At 35.2% G+C, this 20952-nt stretch overlaps 1 protein-coding gene across 4 annotated transcripts in view; it reads right to left on the bottom strand.

Moving 5' to 3' along the window:
* The window catches only part of HGF (hepatocyte growth factor), an 83789-nt gene that overhangs the window by 44389 nt on the left and 18448 nt on the right, over window positions 1-20952 (bottom strand). The window contains exons 5-8 of one of the 4 annotated variants that reach the window (XM_059396950.1): window positions 20382-20524; window positions 14485-14605; window positions 13004-13122; window positions 7345-8125 (exon numbers count right to left, since the gene is read on the bottom strand). In XM_059396950.1, the coding sequence (XP_059252933.1) occupies window positions 8085-8125; window positions 13004-13122; window positions 14485-14605; window positions 20382-20524 (424 nt within the window). In that variant the 3' untranslated portion in view covers window positions 7345-8084. Of the gene's footprint in view, window positions 1-7344; window positions 8126-12369; window positions 12600-13003; window positions 13123-14484; window positions 14606-20381; window positions 20525-20952 lie in introns of those variants that run through there. The other 3 variants (XM_059396951.1, XM_059396948.1, XM_059396949.1) reach the window with 3 other exon arrangements.

Genomic DNA, 20952 nt, shown 5'->3' with positions numbered 1-20952 from the left:
TTCTTTCTGGAATGTGTGGCTGGCTCAGTTGGTTAAGTATCAAACTTTAATTTTCATTCAGGTCGTGATCTTATGGTCATGGAATTGAGCCCCACGTGGGACTCCCTGTGCAGTGGGGAGTCTTCTTGAGATTCTCTCTCCCTCTCCCTTTGCCCCTCCCTCTGCTCACATGTGTTTTCTTTCTAAAATAGATAGATAAATCTTTAAAACTAATGGATGAATGATTAATAAATTAATTAATTAATACATAAATACATACATACATAAATTTCTTACAAATAACTACTCTTTATGGGGCTTAATGTTTTATTTCATTCAATTCCATGCAAACTAAGTGGAACCTAAGTTTGGAGTTATTCTATGAAACAGTGGAAAAGAAGGAAGATTAATTAATGACCATGTCAACCACTGGAATATGTTGTATAAACGGACTTCCATATGTTGCCCTTAAAATAACTTTTCTTCAGTTCCATTTAAAATATATTTTTATCTTATATATCTACTGCAGGCAATGAAAATTTGGCCCAGAAATACCCTAAATTAAAAGGAACTTCAAGTGGAGATAAGCAAAATATCCAGAGAGTGATCCCAAAGTGGTCATTGACAGTTGATTTCTGAGAGTTAATATATGCTGATATTGGTAACATATCAATTCAGGAAGAACAAAATTTATTGGCCTGAAGAAATGGCTTGTATGACAAACTTAGTGCTAGTTAATCAAGTCCTTTATTATTTTAATATTTAAGTTCTTAGATGAGGGGCTTCTGAGTGGCCCAATTCCTTAAACATCTGCCTTCGGCTTAGGTCATGATCCCAGAGTACTGGGATCAAGTCCCACAGCTTCTCCCTCTCCCTTTGCCCCTCCCCCTGCTCATGCGCTCTCTCTCTCTCTCTCTCTCAAATAAATACATAAAATCTGTAGAAAAATAAAATAAAGTTCTTAAATGAAATAGAAAGTAAGATAGATTATACGGGTCCTCAGGAACTATATTTTATCAAAAAAATGCCACCAAGCTACTATATTTCTGATGGTTTAGGTTAACTGTTAAATGATGTGAAGATACTGGGTGTATGTGGAGGGGAGCATCTTTAAAGGGTGATAACTTTAAAACAGTTAAGAGATCAAACTTGTACTGACCTATTTCATATCTAGTTACATAACTATGATGTAAAAAAGACAAAAACAAATGTCTTCAGCAACATATCAATTCATTACCTTAACATTTTAAGAAGTAAAATTTTTATTCCCCCACTTCTTGGGCACAAGTTCCTTGGAAGCAAACTGAGTTAGGATTTAGAACCCAGACAAAGGGAGGAAGGTCAGAGTTATGGCAGCCAGAACAAAAGTACTTTAGTTAATCTTCTTAGGGATTACTTTTCTGTCTTGGGTACTTCTACTGTCTCACTTTCCTGTGTATTTGTGTGCATTTGGTTTTATATGTTTATTATTGACATATTTTTCTCAACTATTACTGTGACATTGTGAACATATAATCTAAAAACCCAGTCTTGGTGAGTTTCAGGGTCAATCAGGGCAGCCTTTGGTTAGATGTGGATCCATCACATCTCACTGAGAACATAGCTAGAGGCTGAGCCCATGAAAGATTAACATGTTCTGCTCCTTGGATACCACAATGTCAATTTAAGATTAAAAATCAGATATGGTTTCTAGAATTGTTTTTATATAAGAGTAATTGGATTTACAAAGTATTTTTCCATAAATATTTTTATTAAAGCAACATTTTATAGAAATAACCCGTGATAATTAAAATTTGAAACACAAAGCTCTAAACTCAAAACAATTTAATTGCATTTTTAAAAATAAAAGGACAGATAATAAACAAATATTATCATAATTCATTAAGAAATCAATACCTAGGAAATCAATACCTAGGAAATTCGGTGAGTAATCACATGTTCATCAGAAAATTTGAAGAGGAATCCTAAAATTTTAAGGCTAATAAGAAGTGAACATTTTCCTAATTTGAGGTAGAAGTTTTCAAAGTTTAGGAGTATCTGTGAAAAGTAATATCTGTATTACTAAGTAATATCTATATTATAAAACCCTATGTAAAAAAAACGAATAAAAATATTGAGGAAAATATTTCACTATTGATTCAGCCACTAAAATTCCAGTGTGAAATTCAGAGACCTACCTGTTGATACTAACTTTGCACCTCAACTGCAGAGGTCCCCAACAAGTTTTAATTAAAGATTTTTTTCACTACAATCATAAAATCATCATTTGGACAATTTTGTTGAAAAATTTTTCTTGAATTTCATTAATATTATTTAAAATCTTTGATATAAATTTAGGAATCACTAAATATTCACTTAAAGACAGTGTAAGTTAAAATGAGTAAATAAAAACACAAGTTTGGATTTGTTTTAAATAATTGGATTATTTAACAGATTCTAATCTTTTGGTGGAAACTTGAACCTTTTGAAATTATAGAAATTATACAATAAAAAGAATTACTGCACATTAATAAAAATAGAGCATAGTAAAGAATAAATAGAACTTTTTATTAGACCTTGCTATAGACTGAATGCTTGTGTCTCCCCCAAATTCATACTTCAAAATCCTGTTACTGGACAAGAGTAATTGAATTAATGTGATGGTATTAGGATGTAGGGCTTTTGATGGGTGATTAGATTATGAAGGCAGATTGTTCATGAATGGGATCAGTGCATGTATAAAAAAGATACCACAGAACTCCCTTACTCTTCTACCATATGAGGAATCTCCTGGAACCTTGGTCTTTGATTTCACAGCCTTCAGAACTCTCAGAAATAAGTACCTGTTGTTTAGAAGCCACCTGGTCCTTGATGTTCTGTTACGCAGCCCAAGACAGGCCTCAACAAAATATTTAAAAAATCTAATTAGTTAAAAATATATATTTATAAAAAATAAAAAATTAAAAAAAATCTAATTAATAATATTCTTTTTAAACTTTTGTTTTAATAAGCATCCATAACTTTGAGATATACAACCTCAAACCGCTTGATGTTTTAATTCATTGGAAATATTCCTTATGATTTTAACTATGAACTAGCAGTACTGAGATAATATTTTTCATTAACTAAAAAGTGCCTTCTGACGTTAGCATGTCTATATTTATCCCATTTGACACTCAGCTCCTAGAAGTGACCTCATAAACAAAAACTACATGATTTCTGGTGGCAATTATAGAATAAAATGAAAAACTTCATTATATTATTTGAATATATTATCTGATGAGGACCATGTGAATGATTTTTCATAGACCATTTACCTGTGATGCAAATGTTTCAACTCTGTTCCCTACATAGGTAGTTCATACTCAAACAAGATGAATTATTCTTGAATTGCCATAAAATAGACTGCTTTATCTGTCCTACTATATAAATAACAAAACTTGGTGCAAAAACAAAACAAATGTTTCATACCAATCGATTTGGGAAAAACTATTAAATATGGGGGAAAGCTATCCCTTTGGATTTAAAACTTTAACATGGGACCTAAATAAGAGAAGATTTTGAAGTGTGTAGTGCCAAGCAAAGTGTTAAAGAAGCACAGGAACATCCCTAAATATCAGCGGACATTGATCAAGTTTAGCCAAAGCAACATGTGTATCTTGTGTATCTTCATATCATGTGTATCTTCATATACACAAACATTTTTTCAAGTATGTCTACCAGGCACACCAAAAATACTAGAAACACAAATATGAGAGTTCCTCACAAATAAAACATTTGTTCAAGGTTGTCAGTAGTGGCTACCCTTTAGAGCAAGTACAAAAATAGTTATATGATCCTTAGTGGCCTATGAATGAAGAAATGTTTTTCTTTGATGATTGACACAAAATGTTCTATTTGAAAATGCTTTACAAAGAACATGTGCTACTGAGAGTTTTCACTGTCCTTTCACAACATAATCAAATACCATGGGTGCCTCTTGGAATATTCATTTCACTTCATTGGTATGGATGTGTAATGATGATTGCTATAATATCTGGTCAGGAATTTCAAAGTTTGAATATATTTTTTGAAAGAATAAAGATAAACTGTCATGTAATCCTTTAGATGAACATCTTGCCACTCAACCAAAAAACCACTAGAACAAGATGACTAAAAATAAATATGATCCATTTTCTCAGTGAAAGTCTAGCCAAATTTTTGCTGAGATACCACACAGCTCTGATGGAGGTCTGAGAAAGGCAACTGGAGATTATGAGTGCACGTGTATGTTACAGAGAGCCATGCCCAAAGCTCATAACCTCTACATGAACGATTAGTAAATCCTTGCAGTTACAGTCCCTTTTCCCCCCCAAATTCTAAATTTCCCCATGGTGGTATGCTATTGCTGTTCTTTTGCCTATAGCTAACAGCAAGTTGTTCCATAGGCCATTGGACAAATACCTGATTATTCCTTGGAACACTTCAGCCCAACCTAATCTATTCCCACTTCAGCTGCTGAAGAGCAACTGAAACATAAGGTTTACTTTAGGATGATCCCTGGAGACTGATTACAGTGTGTAAAGCTATTCTCCCGTCAACGGACTTGTGCTTTTTGTTCTACAAATGGCAAGATCAGGTTCAATGAAAATTTAAAGAGCTTCTTGTTTTAAAATTGACATGGGAAAGTAGTATAAAGACCTCCAAAGTACAAACCTCAAATTGGTTGTACATTTGCTTTCCATGTGAACCTAGAATTCCTATCTGAAACTTTTCCCTGGAAGCCTTTTCTGGTAGAAAATGCTCAAGGGACAAGACTTTCATGAAAGGTCTTCATTCTATACTCTTATTCCTTAGAAGATGACTTGAAAAAGACCTCCAAGTATAAGATCTGTCCCTTGAGAAAGGGTATTGATGTTTTTTCCTGACTCAGAATCAATGAGATTTTATGTCTATGCATCTCTTCTAGCCTTGGATGAAATAATAAAATACAGAGAAATATAGGCTTTCTTTAAGAAAGAAAATAATTAGCTAAAATTATTTTCCCAACATGTAAACGCACAAGGGTACATATTCTCTTAAAATGACACCAATGTACATTGGTTACTGGAAAGAAGGATTCTTTTATTTATTACCAGTGGCAACATGCCTAATTTAGTCTGCTTGGACCACCATAACAAAATACTATAGATGAGGTGGCTTAAACAATAGAAATGTACTTCTCACAATTCTGGAGGCTGGGAAGACCAAAATCAAGGTACCAGCCAATTTGGTTTCTAGTGAGAGCTGTCTTCCTGGCTAGCAGATGGTCACCTTCTTGCCATGTCCTCATATAGAAAAAAGAGAGAGATCTCTCTCTTACTCTAAGGCTACTCATCCAGCATTTTAGCATCCCACATTTATGACCTCATTTAACCTTAATTACCTCCTAAAAACCCTATCTCCAAATATAGTCACATTGGGGATTTAAGGCTTAAATTACGAATTTGTGGTGGAGGGGTGTTGCATGGTTCAGTCTATAACAATAGTTTGAATAGAAAGATATAAAAAATCTGCCTTGGTCACATTTCTGAAATGAAGAGTTGTCTTATGGGTATAAAGTTTCAGTTGTTCAAGATGAATAAATTCTAGAGAACTAGTCATTTCTACAACATAGTACCTATAGTTAACAATACTATATCATATACTAAAAAGATATCAAGAGTAGATCTCAGGTTAAGTGTTCTTACACATACTTAAAAAGTGGGATCCAGGCAGGAGGAAACTTTTGAAAGTGACTATTATGTTTATTACCTTGATTTTGGAGATGGTTTCATGGATATACAGCCATCAAATTGTATACAATAAATATGTTGAGGTTATATCAACTACACCACAGTAAGTTGTTAAAAAAATTAACGAAATGATTTTGGGCACTTATCAATCTAGAACTTAAAAGAAAAAGAGAAGAAAGAGGAAGAGGAAAATAAGGTAAAACATGATGAAACTTGTCTATTTTTTTGGTAAAGAAAATGCCATTGAGACAACCAGCAACAAATGAACAAAAGTAGCTCAGGGAAGCATGAAACCTTAAGATGAGTTGAGGATATAGGAAGAAACCTTCCTGGGTAGTAATGTCTAAGAAAAGCTAAGTTGTCATATGAAAGAAAATCTAGAACCATAGAAAAAATTCCAGGAGATGCGCTCATGCACACATGCACACACGCATGCACGCACGCGCACACACACAGAGAGATGAAAAGCTATCACTGTGTAGGAATAACATTCATTCATTCAACAAATCCCTGTCATGTCCAAGGCAATGTGCTGACACAAAAAAGAGACATGATCTTTGCTCCGTTGGAACTTAGAAATTTTGATAGACCTATTAATCAAATAATTTCAAAATCAAAGGTAAGGACCAGACTCTGAAAAATACTTAGAAGGAGAGGTTTATGGTGGTATAAACATATAATAAGGAATTTGACAAGTCAGAGAAGTCAAATGAAGAAATGATAACTGAAGAGATCATAACTGAGTTGAAATTTGAACAATGAGTAGCTATCAACTGGGTGGGGAAGGACGAAAAAAATTTCAAGGCAGAGGAGATGACAGGGGTAAAGGAACTGCAAATGAGAATATGGAAAAAATGAAGTACAGGAAGTAAGCTATTCTGGCTGGAATAGACAGGAATACTATACAATGGTAGTATAGAAGGTGGGAGATATGGGTAGGGAACTAAAAAATGGCTTTGTCTTTGTTCAAAGGGTTTTTTGTTTTTGTAAGGTTGAAGTAAATCATTGAAGCATTTTTACTTGGGTGTGTGTGGTGTGGTGTATTAAGGATACAAAATGATATACTCAGATTTTTATATCATTCTGTTTGTAGTGTGAAGAAGGGATTAAAGGGAAAAAAACAAGTAAATATGGATCCCGCTCCTTTCAGAAGGCCATTTAAATATTCAAGACAAAAATAACACTCTCTTAGATAAAGGAGACAGCATGGGAGTGATGGCCAGATTTGAGAGGTACATAGAAGAGAAACTGACAAGTCTTAGTGATGGACCCAATGTGAAGAGTAAAGGAAAGAGCATGTCTAGGATTATTCTAGGTTTTTGGATTTTAAACGTAATGGTGGTACCAGTCATACAAATGAGGGTTGAAAAGCAGATTAGACCATCCTACAAGATAAAGGAAGAATATCAAGTACAGGTGATAGATGATGAAAATCTCCAACTGGGTGGTGAGAAATAGAAAACAATTGGAGCAGCCAACAGGTATATGAGAGTTAATGTATATTCTTTTTTTTGGTTGAGTTAATATATATTCTAATGGAACCACAGCCTATTTTTCTGAAAAAAAAAAAAAAAACAACAACAACGTCAATAACATAGTTATTTTTCATTTTAAATATGTTGTATTTATTAGCATCCAATTAGATTAGTATTTTAATGAATTAATATTTTAATTTCCAATGTTATAAATATTGATTCATATAGTTCAATACATTATTTAGGGTTCTCAATAATGGTAGAGTGTAAAAATATCTTCAGTCCAAGAAGTTTGGGAACAAATAATTTAAATAATCAATTTGATTTTCTATGTTGTATCAAACAAAAGACAGATTTTCAATTTCCAGAGAACTATTTTCATTTCAGAAAAATATAGTTACTCCCAACAAATATTATATCTCTTTGAAAGGTAGTGAACTAATCTATGGAACAAACTATTATTCAGAATACAAAGTGATTATAGAGGAAAATCATAAGAAAATCAGCACTTCTTTCAGGGACTATACAGGACTCCCAATCTTGTTATATATTTGTAATGTCTTAAAATTCAAAATACCTGGAAATCTATTAAAAATTATATAGCTAGGTAGACCAACATATGGATGGTGCAGAGCAAAGGTCATTCTGTGCAGCACATGTGAAACATGGTCGTGGAATTTTTAAGGGAGAAGATCCATAAAGACACCCCTGCCCATTAGCTCCTTCAGGCCAACATCTCAGAGTTCGGTTTCATCCAGTTCTGCTCACTCAACTGAGATGTTGTCGGGATAACTTGGTGAAATGACTCCCTCGATGAGACTCAGTGAGCCTACCTCAACATGGAGATGAGAGACTTGACCCAAAATTCTGAATCAGGTGACACTGACCCCTGAAACGATCAATTGCCTTCTACATGCTCCTGTTGCCTGAGGAAAAAGCCTGGTAGAGGAGGAAAAAGACAAATAGGAGCCAGAAATAGGATGAAATTCAGGGCTAGGGCACAAAATTCTCTCAGGAGCAATGGGAATGCCTGGACCCTGCTCAGAGGGCCTTGTACAGCGATGTGATGTTGCAGAACAAACAGTAGGAACCTGGTCTCTCTGGGTGAGGATAACTAGCTTACAGATGACAGGATCTACGCTTGGGTATCTACATTTTCCCTCTGTGCTTCTATGGAGCCCCTGCACTCATTGACTGAGATAGAAACCTTACTGACTCAGAAATAGAAAGCTGCTTAATGCAGCATCTGGACTTGAAACTTGCCCCTTCTTCAGATGACCAGCTTACTTCATTCCACATGAGGGGTGGCTCCAGAGCTTAAGCATGCTGAAACCTTATGGAAACTATAACATATCCAATTCCCTCTTTTCTACCCCTGTGCTTTTGATTGAGTAATTCTTAGAAGAGAACTGGGTATATGCATATTATACTATTCTGAATGCATTCAGAAGGAGGTAATCTGTTTATAAAATTTTGAAACCACTTTTCAGCTTTCTTGAGTATAACTATCAAATAAAATTGTAATATGTTTTTAAAAAGGTACACAGCCAGAATATTTGTGAGCAGTTGCCATTTGGGTAGAAATTGTCTACTGTATGGGGGGTAACTGAGAAGGCCAGTCCCAGAACACTGAGGCCCACATTCACTTTCAGGGATGTACTCACTAATTATAGGACTAAAAGGTTGGAAACAAAGTGACAGGAACAAATTTGTGGTTCATTCAGCTATTTATAAATAACAAATAAAAGGAACAGAACAAAGTATTCAAAACCTCTACTCTGAAAGGGTTCTGAATATGCCCATGTCAAGGCTATATCAGCTTTTATTTTACTAGTTAGAACCAATGCTCTGAAATTCAAATTTTATATAGAACTTGGAGTGTTTTGTTCACTTCTATATCCCCAGAATCTAGAAAAGGGTTTCAGGTATAAGAGCTAGACAGTAAATATGTATTGAATAAACCCTATGGAAAAGGGGTCACCGATCTTTCTTGTGTTTTCTGTGTGCTCCCTGGAGTTGCTGCTCTGCAAAGGTTTTGGCTGCCACTATGTACTTAGGATTTTGCATGAGCTTCAAAAAAGACTGAACTTACATGTGGTCTTAGCACAGACATCAAGCACATACACTTCGACATAAGAAGGACTAAACTTTACCTTTCTCCTCAAAGTTACGTGTCTCTTAAATATGCATCATCTATCTAATAACTTAAAAAATATTTGACTTTCCTCTTTCCCTACCTTCACATTCAACTTGTCCTCATATATTGGACACCCAAGTTCTTCAGTATTGTACACATCCTTCCTCACCGTTATTCTCACTGCTTGTTGCATTAATTCACATGACTGAATTAATGCAGCCTTTTCAAATCAGCTCTTCTCAGACCCACCTGCCTCCTTTCTTAGCCTCTCCACACCAGTTACTGGAAATATATAGTAATTCTTCAGGTTCAGTGGTCTCTAGCTGGTGTTGGTATTTTTGGTTTTGCTTTTGTTTTTTTGTTCCTGTTACTAAAAGAATTTTTTTTAAGTATCTATGTTCTCTCATATGTTTTTAAGTTGACATCTACATTTTTATGGCTGCAAAAGATGTGATTTCTAGTATAGGTTAACTACTGACATGTTGAAACCAAAAATTTTATATCATACTTTTTATATGTGTGAATGGACTCTAAATCCTGGAGTCATTTGATACCTACCTATTCCTGGATAAGTGTACATTATCAAGCTCTTTTTCTCCTTGAATCATTTTTTTTTTCCATTCTACTTTACTCATGGAATGTTATTTGAATTTAATGTATTTTATGCTGGAGAGACTTATTCTTCACCCTATCATACTTTTCTGAAAGGCTTTTATATTTTAAAATTATTTATTTACATTTCTTGTGACCACAGAATTCCAAGAGGTAAATACAAATATACACCACACACGCATATACACACACAAACATATATTCTGGATAGAGTTATGTAACAATACTGCATAAATGATAAGCGGCATGAATATATAGTATTTTCAAAGGTCTCTTGGTTGAATGTCACCAAGGTTTTTAGGACAGTGCACCACAATAAAATTCAGGAAGGATGGGAAGTTTGCCTTTGTTCAGTAGGAAATAAAGGGAAATTGTGAATGGGAAGGAAGGATTTTGAACTTGACTAACTCCTTAATAACACATGCACTTCAAGCAGAAGTTTTGGGGCAAGAATTCATACGGAAGTAAAAGAGCTAGAATTTGAACCTCTAAGTTGTTCATGCCCACAGACCCTGAAGAGAGACTTTGTGTTCCCCTGACTACCTGGATACCAATTTGGAGACTTCTGTATTAGTTTATGCCATACATCGAAAGTGAAGAGATTTTGCAGATGTAAGTCCCTAATAAGCTGACTTTAACTTAATTAAAGGGAGTTTGCCATGGATGGTCCTGACCTAATCAGGCGAGCTCTTTAAAAAAGGATGTAGAAGTCAGAGGTTCAAACTAGCAGAAAACTATGCTGTTGGCCTTGAAGAAGTAAACTTCCCTATTGTGGAGAGAGTCATGTAGTAGGAAGTATCAGACAGTCTTTAGGAGCTGAGGACCTCAGCACTGCAACCCAAGAAACTGAATTCTGTCAACAACCAGTGAACTTGGAATGGGATGCTGAGTCTTAAATGATACAGTGTGGCAGGCACCTGGGTCATGGCCCTGTAAAGTCCTATGCAGAGAACCCACCTGAGTTATGCCTGGACTTTTGACCCCCAGATATTATGACATAATTAATAAGCATTGTTTTAAGCCACTAAGTTTTTGGTAATTTGTTATACAGTGATAGAAAACTGTTACACAGTTAAAACCATCACCAAATGTCTTGGTGTTGCCTCATAGGCTGTACTGTAAATGTAGACCAAAATATTTGGAAGCATATTCATAAAACATTATATCATAGGCTTTCCAGAATTGCAGAATGTCAACTTTAATTCATTTGAATAAAAATGTAGTCTCCATATATGATTTTACAAACTAAAAGCCTTGTCATAATGAAATATTTCTAAAATATTCCCAATGTTTAAAACATTATTTTGTTCTTAACTGTATAGGTTTGGCTTACAAGTTCTACCATCCTTTCCTTAGAATTAACATCCTATAAACATCATCCTCTGTTTAGCAAAGTTATCTGAATCACTGCATGTTAGTTGCATAATTAGCCAACTCTTCTTTGGACAAAAAAGAGAAAGAAATATATCTAGTAGTGAGGAAGTGTCATACTTATTTTATTTCTTTTCTCTCACAACATCTAAAATAACCAAACACTGATTGGTAAATGAATGGAAGGACAACAGTGAATGTGCAGGTGAGTATGCATGTGAACATGTGTGTATCTGTGTGTGTATTTATACGGATCTTATTCCAGAGACAATTTATAAAAGTATAAGAGTACCTAAAACACACACACATATACACACCCAGAATGGAAGGGAAACATGGATTATAGTACCTAAGTAATCTATAACAATGGAAAGCTTAACAAGATTTTAAAAGTCAGCAAGTGGAACTAACCCGATCTATACGGAGAAACACTGTCACAGGAGTCCTCTTTTATTTTAAGGGACCAAACAGATGATTCAGTTTCCTTGGAACATTGTGTTCACATCCAGAGCCTACCAGATTCTGCAATTACTTCACAGATGCTAGACACATCCTCTTTTTATGGGCTTTATTTGAGTTGTCCAAAACATTTCCTTTTATTAGCAGGTCTAAGTGGGGAGAGATTTACTTTGGCACTATCACAGTGTGGATAATATTGAATTAAGTTTGTTCAAAGGAATATCTCCATCAGGCTGTACTAGGAAAATAGGCAAATGCCTATCCCTATCCTCAGAACTGTCCACTTATCATTTAGGCTGCTGGTACCTGATCTTATGTAGGTTATTTGTCTTTATATATCCATATATATGCATATCTTTATATTATCAAGCCAATTTATAATGTAATTATACCTTGCTAAACTCATGTGATTCTACTGGTCTTAAAGTATTTTAGGATCCAGCTGAAAAAATAAGACTTGTACTCATAGAAATAAAAGCATGGCCAAATCTAATTATCCAGAATTATTTCAAAGAGTAAAAATGTGTATGTTAACCATGGAAGAGAGGACCAAGTATACAGATTTAAAAAGCTACCACAAAGCAAGTGACGACAGAAGGTTTTATCAAAAATTCAGGAGTGTTGAGTAAAGGCCTGTACATAGAAAACAACCATAGCGCAGATAGAAGACAGGTTGGAACAACACAGGCTGTGGACAAGGCAGACAGAGAGGTGGGGTCAGCAACTAGAGATTAAGGATGTCTGTGAGAATCTTCCAGTAGACTTCTTAGTCTTCCTTGCAACTCTGCCATTCACCAAAAGAGGTTCACCGTCACTTGACAGCTCATGTTATGTCTGGGGAGGAACAGTATGGAAAGGACACCAGATTGGAAAGGAAAAATCTAAGGTCCTTGCTTTTATGGCCCTAATGACATTAGGATACTGCACATAATCCCTGATCTTTTTCTCCCTCAGTGGGTTGTTTTTCTTTTTTTAATAACATGAGAATGTTTAGGCCTTCACCGTAATTATAAATGTTTTCTGTATATATGTTCACTTGCATATTTATCTCTTTCAAAACAATGACTCTGAAAATTCCAAAAATTTGGGTAGAGTTATGTAACACATTCTTAAAACAGTAAAACCTATACACACTAAAGCATCAAGTAAAATAGCTGTTAACCTGTCTCACTAATAATCGCCTGCTTAGATCCAGTCTGTGAGAGGAAAAGGAAGCAATAAATTTGACCTTAACTTACCACACATTTTAATTGCACAGTACTCCCATGGGGTGTCAGGGTCAAGAGTATAGCACCATGGCCTCGGCTTGCCATCAGGATTGCGGCAATAATTATCATCAAAGCCTTTGTCGGGATATCTGTGAACCACACCAAGAAAAGTGTCATGTAAATCTGCCTGGAAACACCACCCACCCCTCAGTTCACAAAATAATGTTCGACCTAGCTTTGCTACTACTAGATGGGGGAAGAAAAGATTTCCTGTTGTGCCTTACAAAAACTGCTGTTTATCAACTTTTGCATCTGTTAGCTCACATATCTAGTAAGTACAGAATACATCCCTTTTGCTGGTAAGTTAGGTCCATTGGTACCTGTCTACCAGCTGAGGTCCCAAACTGAATCCTCTTCTCACAAAGCCCAATTAAGGACAGATTACATAAACATGACCTCAGGTAGAATGCTCATTAAGAAAAGGGGTCCTTTTCTGAGGATGGCTCAAAGTTCAAACTGAAAGTTAGGTTTCAATAGTTCTGTTACTAATGATAGCTCAATTTTGAAAATAGAGCCCTTCTAGGTCATGCCCTCTCCTCCACCATGGCAAGAGAGAAACTCCATCACACCAGTCTCTCTATACCTTCCTCCCTTTAAATTAACAAGGTCCTGAATTGGTGACTTGATTTTAATTGCTACCATATTCCTTCTGCACTCACTTAAAAGACAAGAGATACATTTAAAAAAAACCCAAAACACATAGTTTGAATTTAATTTAAGAGAACAAGAAACAAACAAAAAGAAAAAAAAAAAACACCTTTCAGAAAGGTGGGGATAAAGCTTCCCCTATAATTGTATTTTTATTCTTTATAATAAAAATAAAGTAATTTTTAACTAAATATTTCATATGAAATGAATGAACCAAAGGTAGACATATTTTTTAAACCATTTATCTCAAAACCCAATCCTGAGGAGAAAAGTAGATTTGGTGGCATGACTTCTCCAGACTGGCAATTCTAAAATACGCTAGGATAAAGCAGCCAAAGAATTGTTTGCTTCACCTTGCATTCCCTTCCTATGGGCATAACTTATGTCATGGTGCCACACATGTGACCCCACTTTACCCAGTCACTGAAGATGTGGCTTTAGAAGAACATTAGCTTGTATCTAGCAACAATGCCTCCTCCCATAGCTTGGACTGTGGTCATTACTTAATGAGCCTCTGTCTTTTTCCTGCCATGGAAGAGAAAGAGGAAGCTTCTGTTAGTGCTCCTCTTCTGCACCCCACTGATGCTTCTGTGTTCAGGACCATTATGACTTCAAGGGACTCAGTCTACTCAGCAGACACCAGTCAAATGTGTAGCCAGAATTCTCATATACTTCATGAGTCCCTTCATCTCAAGGGTCTCCAGAAAATATGATATAAAGAGAATTTCTAAAGGCAGTTCATCATGGAGCAAATGTCAGTTTGTAAAAAGAATCATTGGAAGGATGATTTGGTAATATTTTACCTTTCTGGCAAGAATTTGTGCCGGTGTGGTGTCTGGTGATCCCAACGCTGACAAATCTTGCCTGATTCTGTGTGATCCATGGGACCTCGATAACTTTCCCCATTGCAGGTCATGCATTCAACTAATAAAATTAAAGTATGGCATGTTAATTGCTTCTGACAGAAAAATCCAGAACACCACTTTTCCATTGAAAGAACATTAAATCATCTGTTTAGCAAAAAGATTTTTAGAACAATTTATGTACCACTTTAATGTTGAACTGGGGTCTAATGTCCTTGAAGAGTGACATAAAATACTCCCCACAGAGCTCTTCATATAGTTTACGTGGGATTTGTGTAGTTAGTGTTATGCATTTTTTTCATAGTACCAGGACGCTTCCTTTCTAATTTTTCAATAGCTGTCCAAAAGCACCCAGAAACTGGAAATATAAGACAGGCCCTTGAGATCTACCCTTTCCTGGTCTAAAATGCACAGAATTTCAGTGTCTATACTGACAGTAGAATGATTCCCTTCTTTCAATGTACCTCAAAATACATAAATAGGAGATACACAGCTTAAAATGAGTACACATCATGCCCCTAGGTTTAATGCCAAAATCAGGACCAGGTAAACTTGAGAGATTAACTTCAAACATAAGTGTGGTACTATTCAAAGAACAGCGATATTTTAAAAGAAATCATGGTTCCTCTCTGTTCCTGAGTATCCATGTTGAATAATTGGGCAGCCTTACATTCTTATCTAGACTAAGATAGAAGATGACCTGCTATTGAACTCCTTGTACTCACTGTCTTTAAAATGTATAAGCTCATGTAATTATGCAGGATCCCACTGATGATTCTGTGAGGTTAATTAATAGTTCTCCTCTGGCTGGCCTCTTATGTTGCACTGAAAACTCTGAATCACATCAGCTAGCTGAAAATGAGACTTCTCAAATGGACAGGTTGATTTGTAGCACAGCAGGAATCCTGTGGAATAAATCATTGCTTGGCTTTCTTATGAATCCGGCAAACTTCCCCAAACACATCATTTGTATCTTGTGACTACTGACCATCTAACTTTAGCCAAAGCAGGGAAAAGATATAAATGTTTAGCTTTATCCGTTGGTATCTGGCCTAATAGGTATTTGTAATAATTTGGGATATAATATTAGAATAATCACTTCTGGACCTTTGATTTTTACAACCTAATAGGACAGTAACTATTAACTTTCTGAAATATAAGACCATTTGGCTTTATCCATCCACTTCTTTTTATGTAGCTTAATCTATGAACAAGACAAGAGATGAATTCAGCTTCTTCTCATTCAGTTCTGAGATTCCCCAGACTACAGTCGATAAACACCTGATCATAAATGAGAGGTGCTCTTTTTGGCCAAGGTCATTACTTCAATAACATGTTCAACATGGATTATGCATTATCACATCTCAGCTTTCCAGTTCAACGGGGTACAGATTATTTAGTTCCCTTCTTCAGAAGAATGCAAGGTTTGATATCTTCACAGAAAATAATGTGGCATTTATCATTCTTTGTTCTTTTGTACTGAATGAAAAAGTAGAATAGAATACTATGGTCACATGTAAGAACTAAGTGTCCACATGTTCATTCTCTAGCCTTGTATGGTACACAGGAATCAGAAATATATCTATGTCTTTTTTAGCAGATGTGAGTTGATAAGAGTAGATCCATTTCTAATGAGAGTGAATTAAATTATTTTCTGCAAAGCAGTATTGTGGGGATTATTATAAAACATTTTTCCTAAGCTTCAGTATTTTTAATCTTCTTAAGGGAAAATACTATGCAAATTAAACATGATTCCATAAGACAACTGCTTTACAGGAATGAGTGTGGTAGATCACTGCTACTCCAAACCTCAATGTATATAAAAGTCAATTTGAGATCTTGTTAATAAACAAGTTCTGATTCAGAGGATCAGGACGGGGGCATCCATCATTAGTTCCCAGGGGATACTGATGTTTCTGGTCATTAGAATTCACATTGAGTAGCAAATGTGTGGATAATTCATCCTACTCTAGAAGTTCTAAGTGTTTATTGATAATGGCTTTGTAGGAGAGAATGGATTTTACTCAGATATTGAAGGATGGATGGATTTGGATAAGCTATTATGGAGCAAAATAAAATAAAATGGCACAGAAACGTAAATTAGTGTATTATGTTTATAGCAAAGTGAAGAGAGAGTTATGGATGCAGTTGCAGACCAAAGAAGATTTTTTAAAAATAATAAAAGTCAGCAAGAATAGCGTAAGATTTTGGTAGGCAATGAAAGTTGGTGTTGGGGTGGGAATAAATGTGTCCTATGATAGAACTGAGAAGACAAATATATTATAGTTATAAATTCTTTGATTACTCAGTACTTTGAACATATAAGAAATCATTTGGCCCTTGCAATGAGGAAAACAAGGCTTACACAAGTTTTAAGGGACTTACCTAAAACAGAAAATTTCAGACTTGTGCCTGGAACACGGACCTTCTGACCACAGTCCAGGGTTCATTCCATTCTTCCTAATAATCTTTTTGTCTCATGTATTTTAATTTGATTCTTATGCATTCTGACTGGTCATACTTTTAAGAGAGAGTCTTAGCAATAATTTTAGAAAGTCAATCTTCCTGCCTTTTCAACATTGTCTTCATTACCCCTTCTGCTTTACTATTTATAACAGTAGGTTGCCCTGTTGTAGTCTCACCTATTGGAGGATGGGGAGAAGGGGAGCAAGTAGATTGGCCATCTTACTTGGGCTGAAAATTTTATTGTTTCACTATTCCATCAAGCATCAGGCTTCTAGTAAAAATTTCCTCAAGAAAGCCAAGTTTTAAACTCATAGTCACTTTTCAAACTTCCAGAATTCTGTGAAAGTTCTAAGTTGTTCAAGCTCAGTTGAGCAGTAGGAATGGAAATCAAATCCATCTACTCAGGGACCTAGGTGAAAGTATGAACTATATAACACATAACATACAGTATGATCTATTGAACACTGAGGATCACCCCTCTTCCTCTATGTCCTTTTGGCTCTTTTATTGCCAGTGTATTTTCTAATGGTTCTAGCAAGTTCGTCCTTTTAAAAACAAAACAAAAACAAAAAACAAAAGCAAAATACTGTCCCAGGGCACATAAACTCAAACTAAGTAAATGTTTCTATTCATAACTAGTTTTCCTAAATATACCACTGCCCTAAACAAAAGTAGAAAACTACATTAACTACACATGAATTATAATATGAATAGGATTCATTCAACATCTTTCTTATCATACTAACCAACTAACTCAAAGATTGTTATGTTCTTTTCTCAATTATAAAACTACAAGTGATTTGAGTTTACAGACTAAAACAACTATTTTGAAAATATCTCTCAGAAAAATCCATGCTGGTGATTACTTCAGCAAAACTGTATGTTTGAAATATGGATAGTTTTACAAACCCACATTTATAAGTAATCATTTTATTTAAATCTTTGTTTTTAAAAGTCCTTCTCCACAGAATATAAAATTATACATATAAAGTTATAGCAGTATTGTTTGGGATTTTAAATGTAAGTTATTAAAAATAATGAGTATGGCTTAAAAAATGTATTTACTTGAATATTTGGCAGTCATTAAAAGAGACATCTGTTCCAGTAACTGGTGATTGCTTTGTTCTAAATCCCAAGCAAGTGTTAAAGCAAGAAATCAGATTTTAGATACCTCAGTTTGTTATATTTGAATTAAACAACCGTGATATTATTTTCTTTACATAATTGTGTAAGCTTCTAAATGTGATAAGAGTATTCACTTTCTTTTGGAATGCTTAATATATTTCAAAGATTAAATTATGATAAAATAATATTAATCACTGGATATCAGAAATACTTCTCTTATGAACCAAACTTTCAGATAAATTTCAGATGACAATTTAGCCAAGAGTTTAATAGAGTTACAAAAATTTCAAGAAATACATCTACATTATTTTGTATATTTTGTATTACCCATTATAAAATAGCTCTGTTTTTCTCTATTAACATTTTGACAGTGCTTCTTATTTTAGATCCTCTTCAGTAAAATCCTGCTAATGCATTATTCAATATCGTGTGAATTTAAATATCACAGCTCAATTCACGCTCCCTGAAATATGTTTAGCCTATAGGGCAGGTGTTGGTTCACTCTTCTCACAGGAGGTTATTCAACTACCATCAGATTCCTAATTACTTCCAGAAAAAGCCTATCTGCAACCTTTAGTCCATGGTGATCAATAACTTCATATGCCATTAATAGTAATGAGCATTGCCCTTTTCTAAGGGAAATATAATAACCTCAAATTATTAAAGGATAATAGAGATGTACATTCTAATGAGATGTTGATAACTCGAAATAAGATTTTTCCAATTACTTCTTTTCTAGCATATTTATTCTACGTGGTCTTATCAGTCCAGATCTATGCCAGTGTATTTTGATGAAGTTTCTTGTAAACCAGGGTTGAGACATCATATTCCCACTGGAACTAGGCAGATAACATAAATGCTCAGCTATTTAAAGTTTGACCAAATTACCTTCCCTTGAAAATACTTTCCCAGGTCCAAAAAAAAAAGAAAATCACTAAACAAAACTCCTTGCAATGACTTTCAACCTCAGAAAACTGTGATAATGGAGAGCTCCTCCAAAAAAGTAAGTTTTTTCCTTCCATGTGTAAATTTAAAACAAATGTTAATTACAGATTTATTCATACAAAACAGACTTGTTCATAACGTTATCACAGATCAGTTTATTATTTTTAAAAGAGAAGAAAACAACGAAGAAGTTATAGTGAACAGAATATGATATGGAATGGAAAGTAAGAATTTACAAACAGAGATGGAACTGGCTCTAGCACATGAAGTCAAGAATTTTAAATAACAACAGAAAACAAATTCACCTTCTCCATGACAATTCGCTAACAATGGCCTTTTTATGTGATCAATATCGACCTAATATTAAATGGATATTTATGGAAAAATAGTTTAAAAAATTGGGTTAATAACAAACAGGTAAGATATCTTACTATAAAAAATTGGACAGTGCCCCAGCCGCCCTCTATCCCCAAGTATTTCAAAATCCTACTAAATTTCTATCAGAACTTAATCCATATTTCATTTGGATTTTTAGAATTTTAGTTTCTGACAGAACTGAAGAGCCAGCTGTTCGGTAGATAGGCAACTAAGAAAAGTGAAACCACATACAATGCTGAAGTGGTTACTCTTCCTTCTTGTCAGGCCTTCAGTTTTCCAGTGCAAGAGTGAGGACAGGGCCCCTTTACACTGTGAGGGGAGGTAAAAACAGACATGGCCTTGGGGGCCTGCCTTCAAGACAGTGTGGGCTCTATGGCTTTGATCTCTTCAGGTACTATTCTCAATGGTGTGTAGTGTCAGTCTATGTATCAGATTTGCTTTTCACCAGAAGGCACACAACCCGATCGAACTTCCAGCGACCCCTCCCCATACTCTCTTCTGGGCTCATAGATCCTGGCCACACCACTTCCGGGTAGGTTTGACAAAATTTCTGCAGAAGCAGGTGCTGAATTAGCATGACTCTTAAAGAGCTAAACTTCCTTTGGCTCCTTTCAGGTGACATGTGGGAAGAGACTGTGAGGTATGTGAACTTGACAGTAGGTGAGGAAGCCCAAACTTTTACTCTCCCCAGAGAGATGCCTCAGGCTCCGTTGAAATTCAAACTGATAACCCCTTTGTATTAATCTGATGAAAATCAGTTTTTAAAATATCGTGTAAAAATGCTCAAATGATTATCTATAGTTGCATTTGAATGAACAACATATTTATTACGGTTTGATTCATCTCTGTTAACCTTTAATGCGAGTTGCAGTTCTACAGAAAGCGGGAGCAGAGTGCCCCACACCGCATTCAGGTTCATTTACCTTCTGAACACTGAGGAATGTCACAGACTTCGTAGCGTACCTCTGGATTGCTTGTGAAACACCAAGGTCCCCCTTCTTCCCCTCGAGGATTTCGACAGTAGTTTTCCTGTAGGTCTTTACCCCGATAGCTCGAAGGCAAAAAGCTAGTTTTAAAATGATAATCATTACAGTATAAGAGCATGCAACTTTATTTTGGGCCTCTTAATTTTACTCATCAGTGGGCAAGTTTTTCCTGAGGTAAAGAAATCCTTTATTCTACCTCAGACTTCAGTATCTATTAACTTGAACTTTATCATTTTCATCCGCCCTTAAGATACTTAAATTTTATAAATATTTGCCCGACCAAATGCCCACATTCAACATCATTAACAATGACTAATCTCTGGAGTCGCTAATAGCCAATCATTCTAGAACCTAACTGACATTGTTCAAACCACAATTTCAAAGCTCCCCTCAAAGACAGCACGTGACTGAGCAAGGCCACTGAGAGAATGGAAGAAACACTGCAGCCGACCTTGAAATCTCACTATTACACTGCTTATCCAAGATAATTACTTGTTTATTCCTTTTC

Source organism: Mustela nigripes, chromosome 4 (genome assembly GCF_022355385.1).
Source record: "Mustela nigripes isolate SB6536 chromosome 4, MUSNIG.SB6536, whole genome shotgun sequence".
NCBI lineage: Eukaryota > Metazoa > Chordata > Mammalia > Carnivora > Mustelidae > Mustela > Mustela nigripes.
Note: the sequence above shows the minus strand (reverse complement) of the source record. Positions and strands in the feature narration are given on the sequence as shown.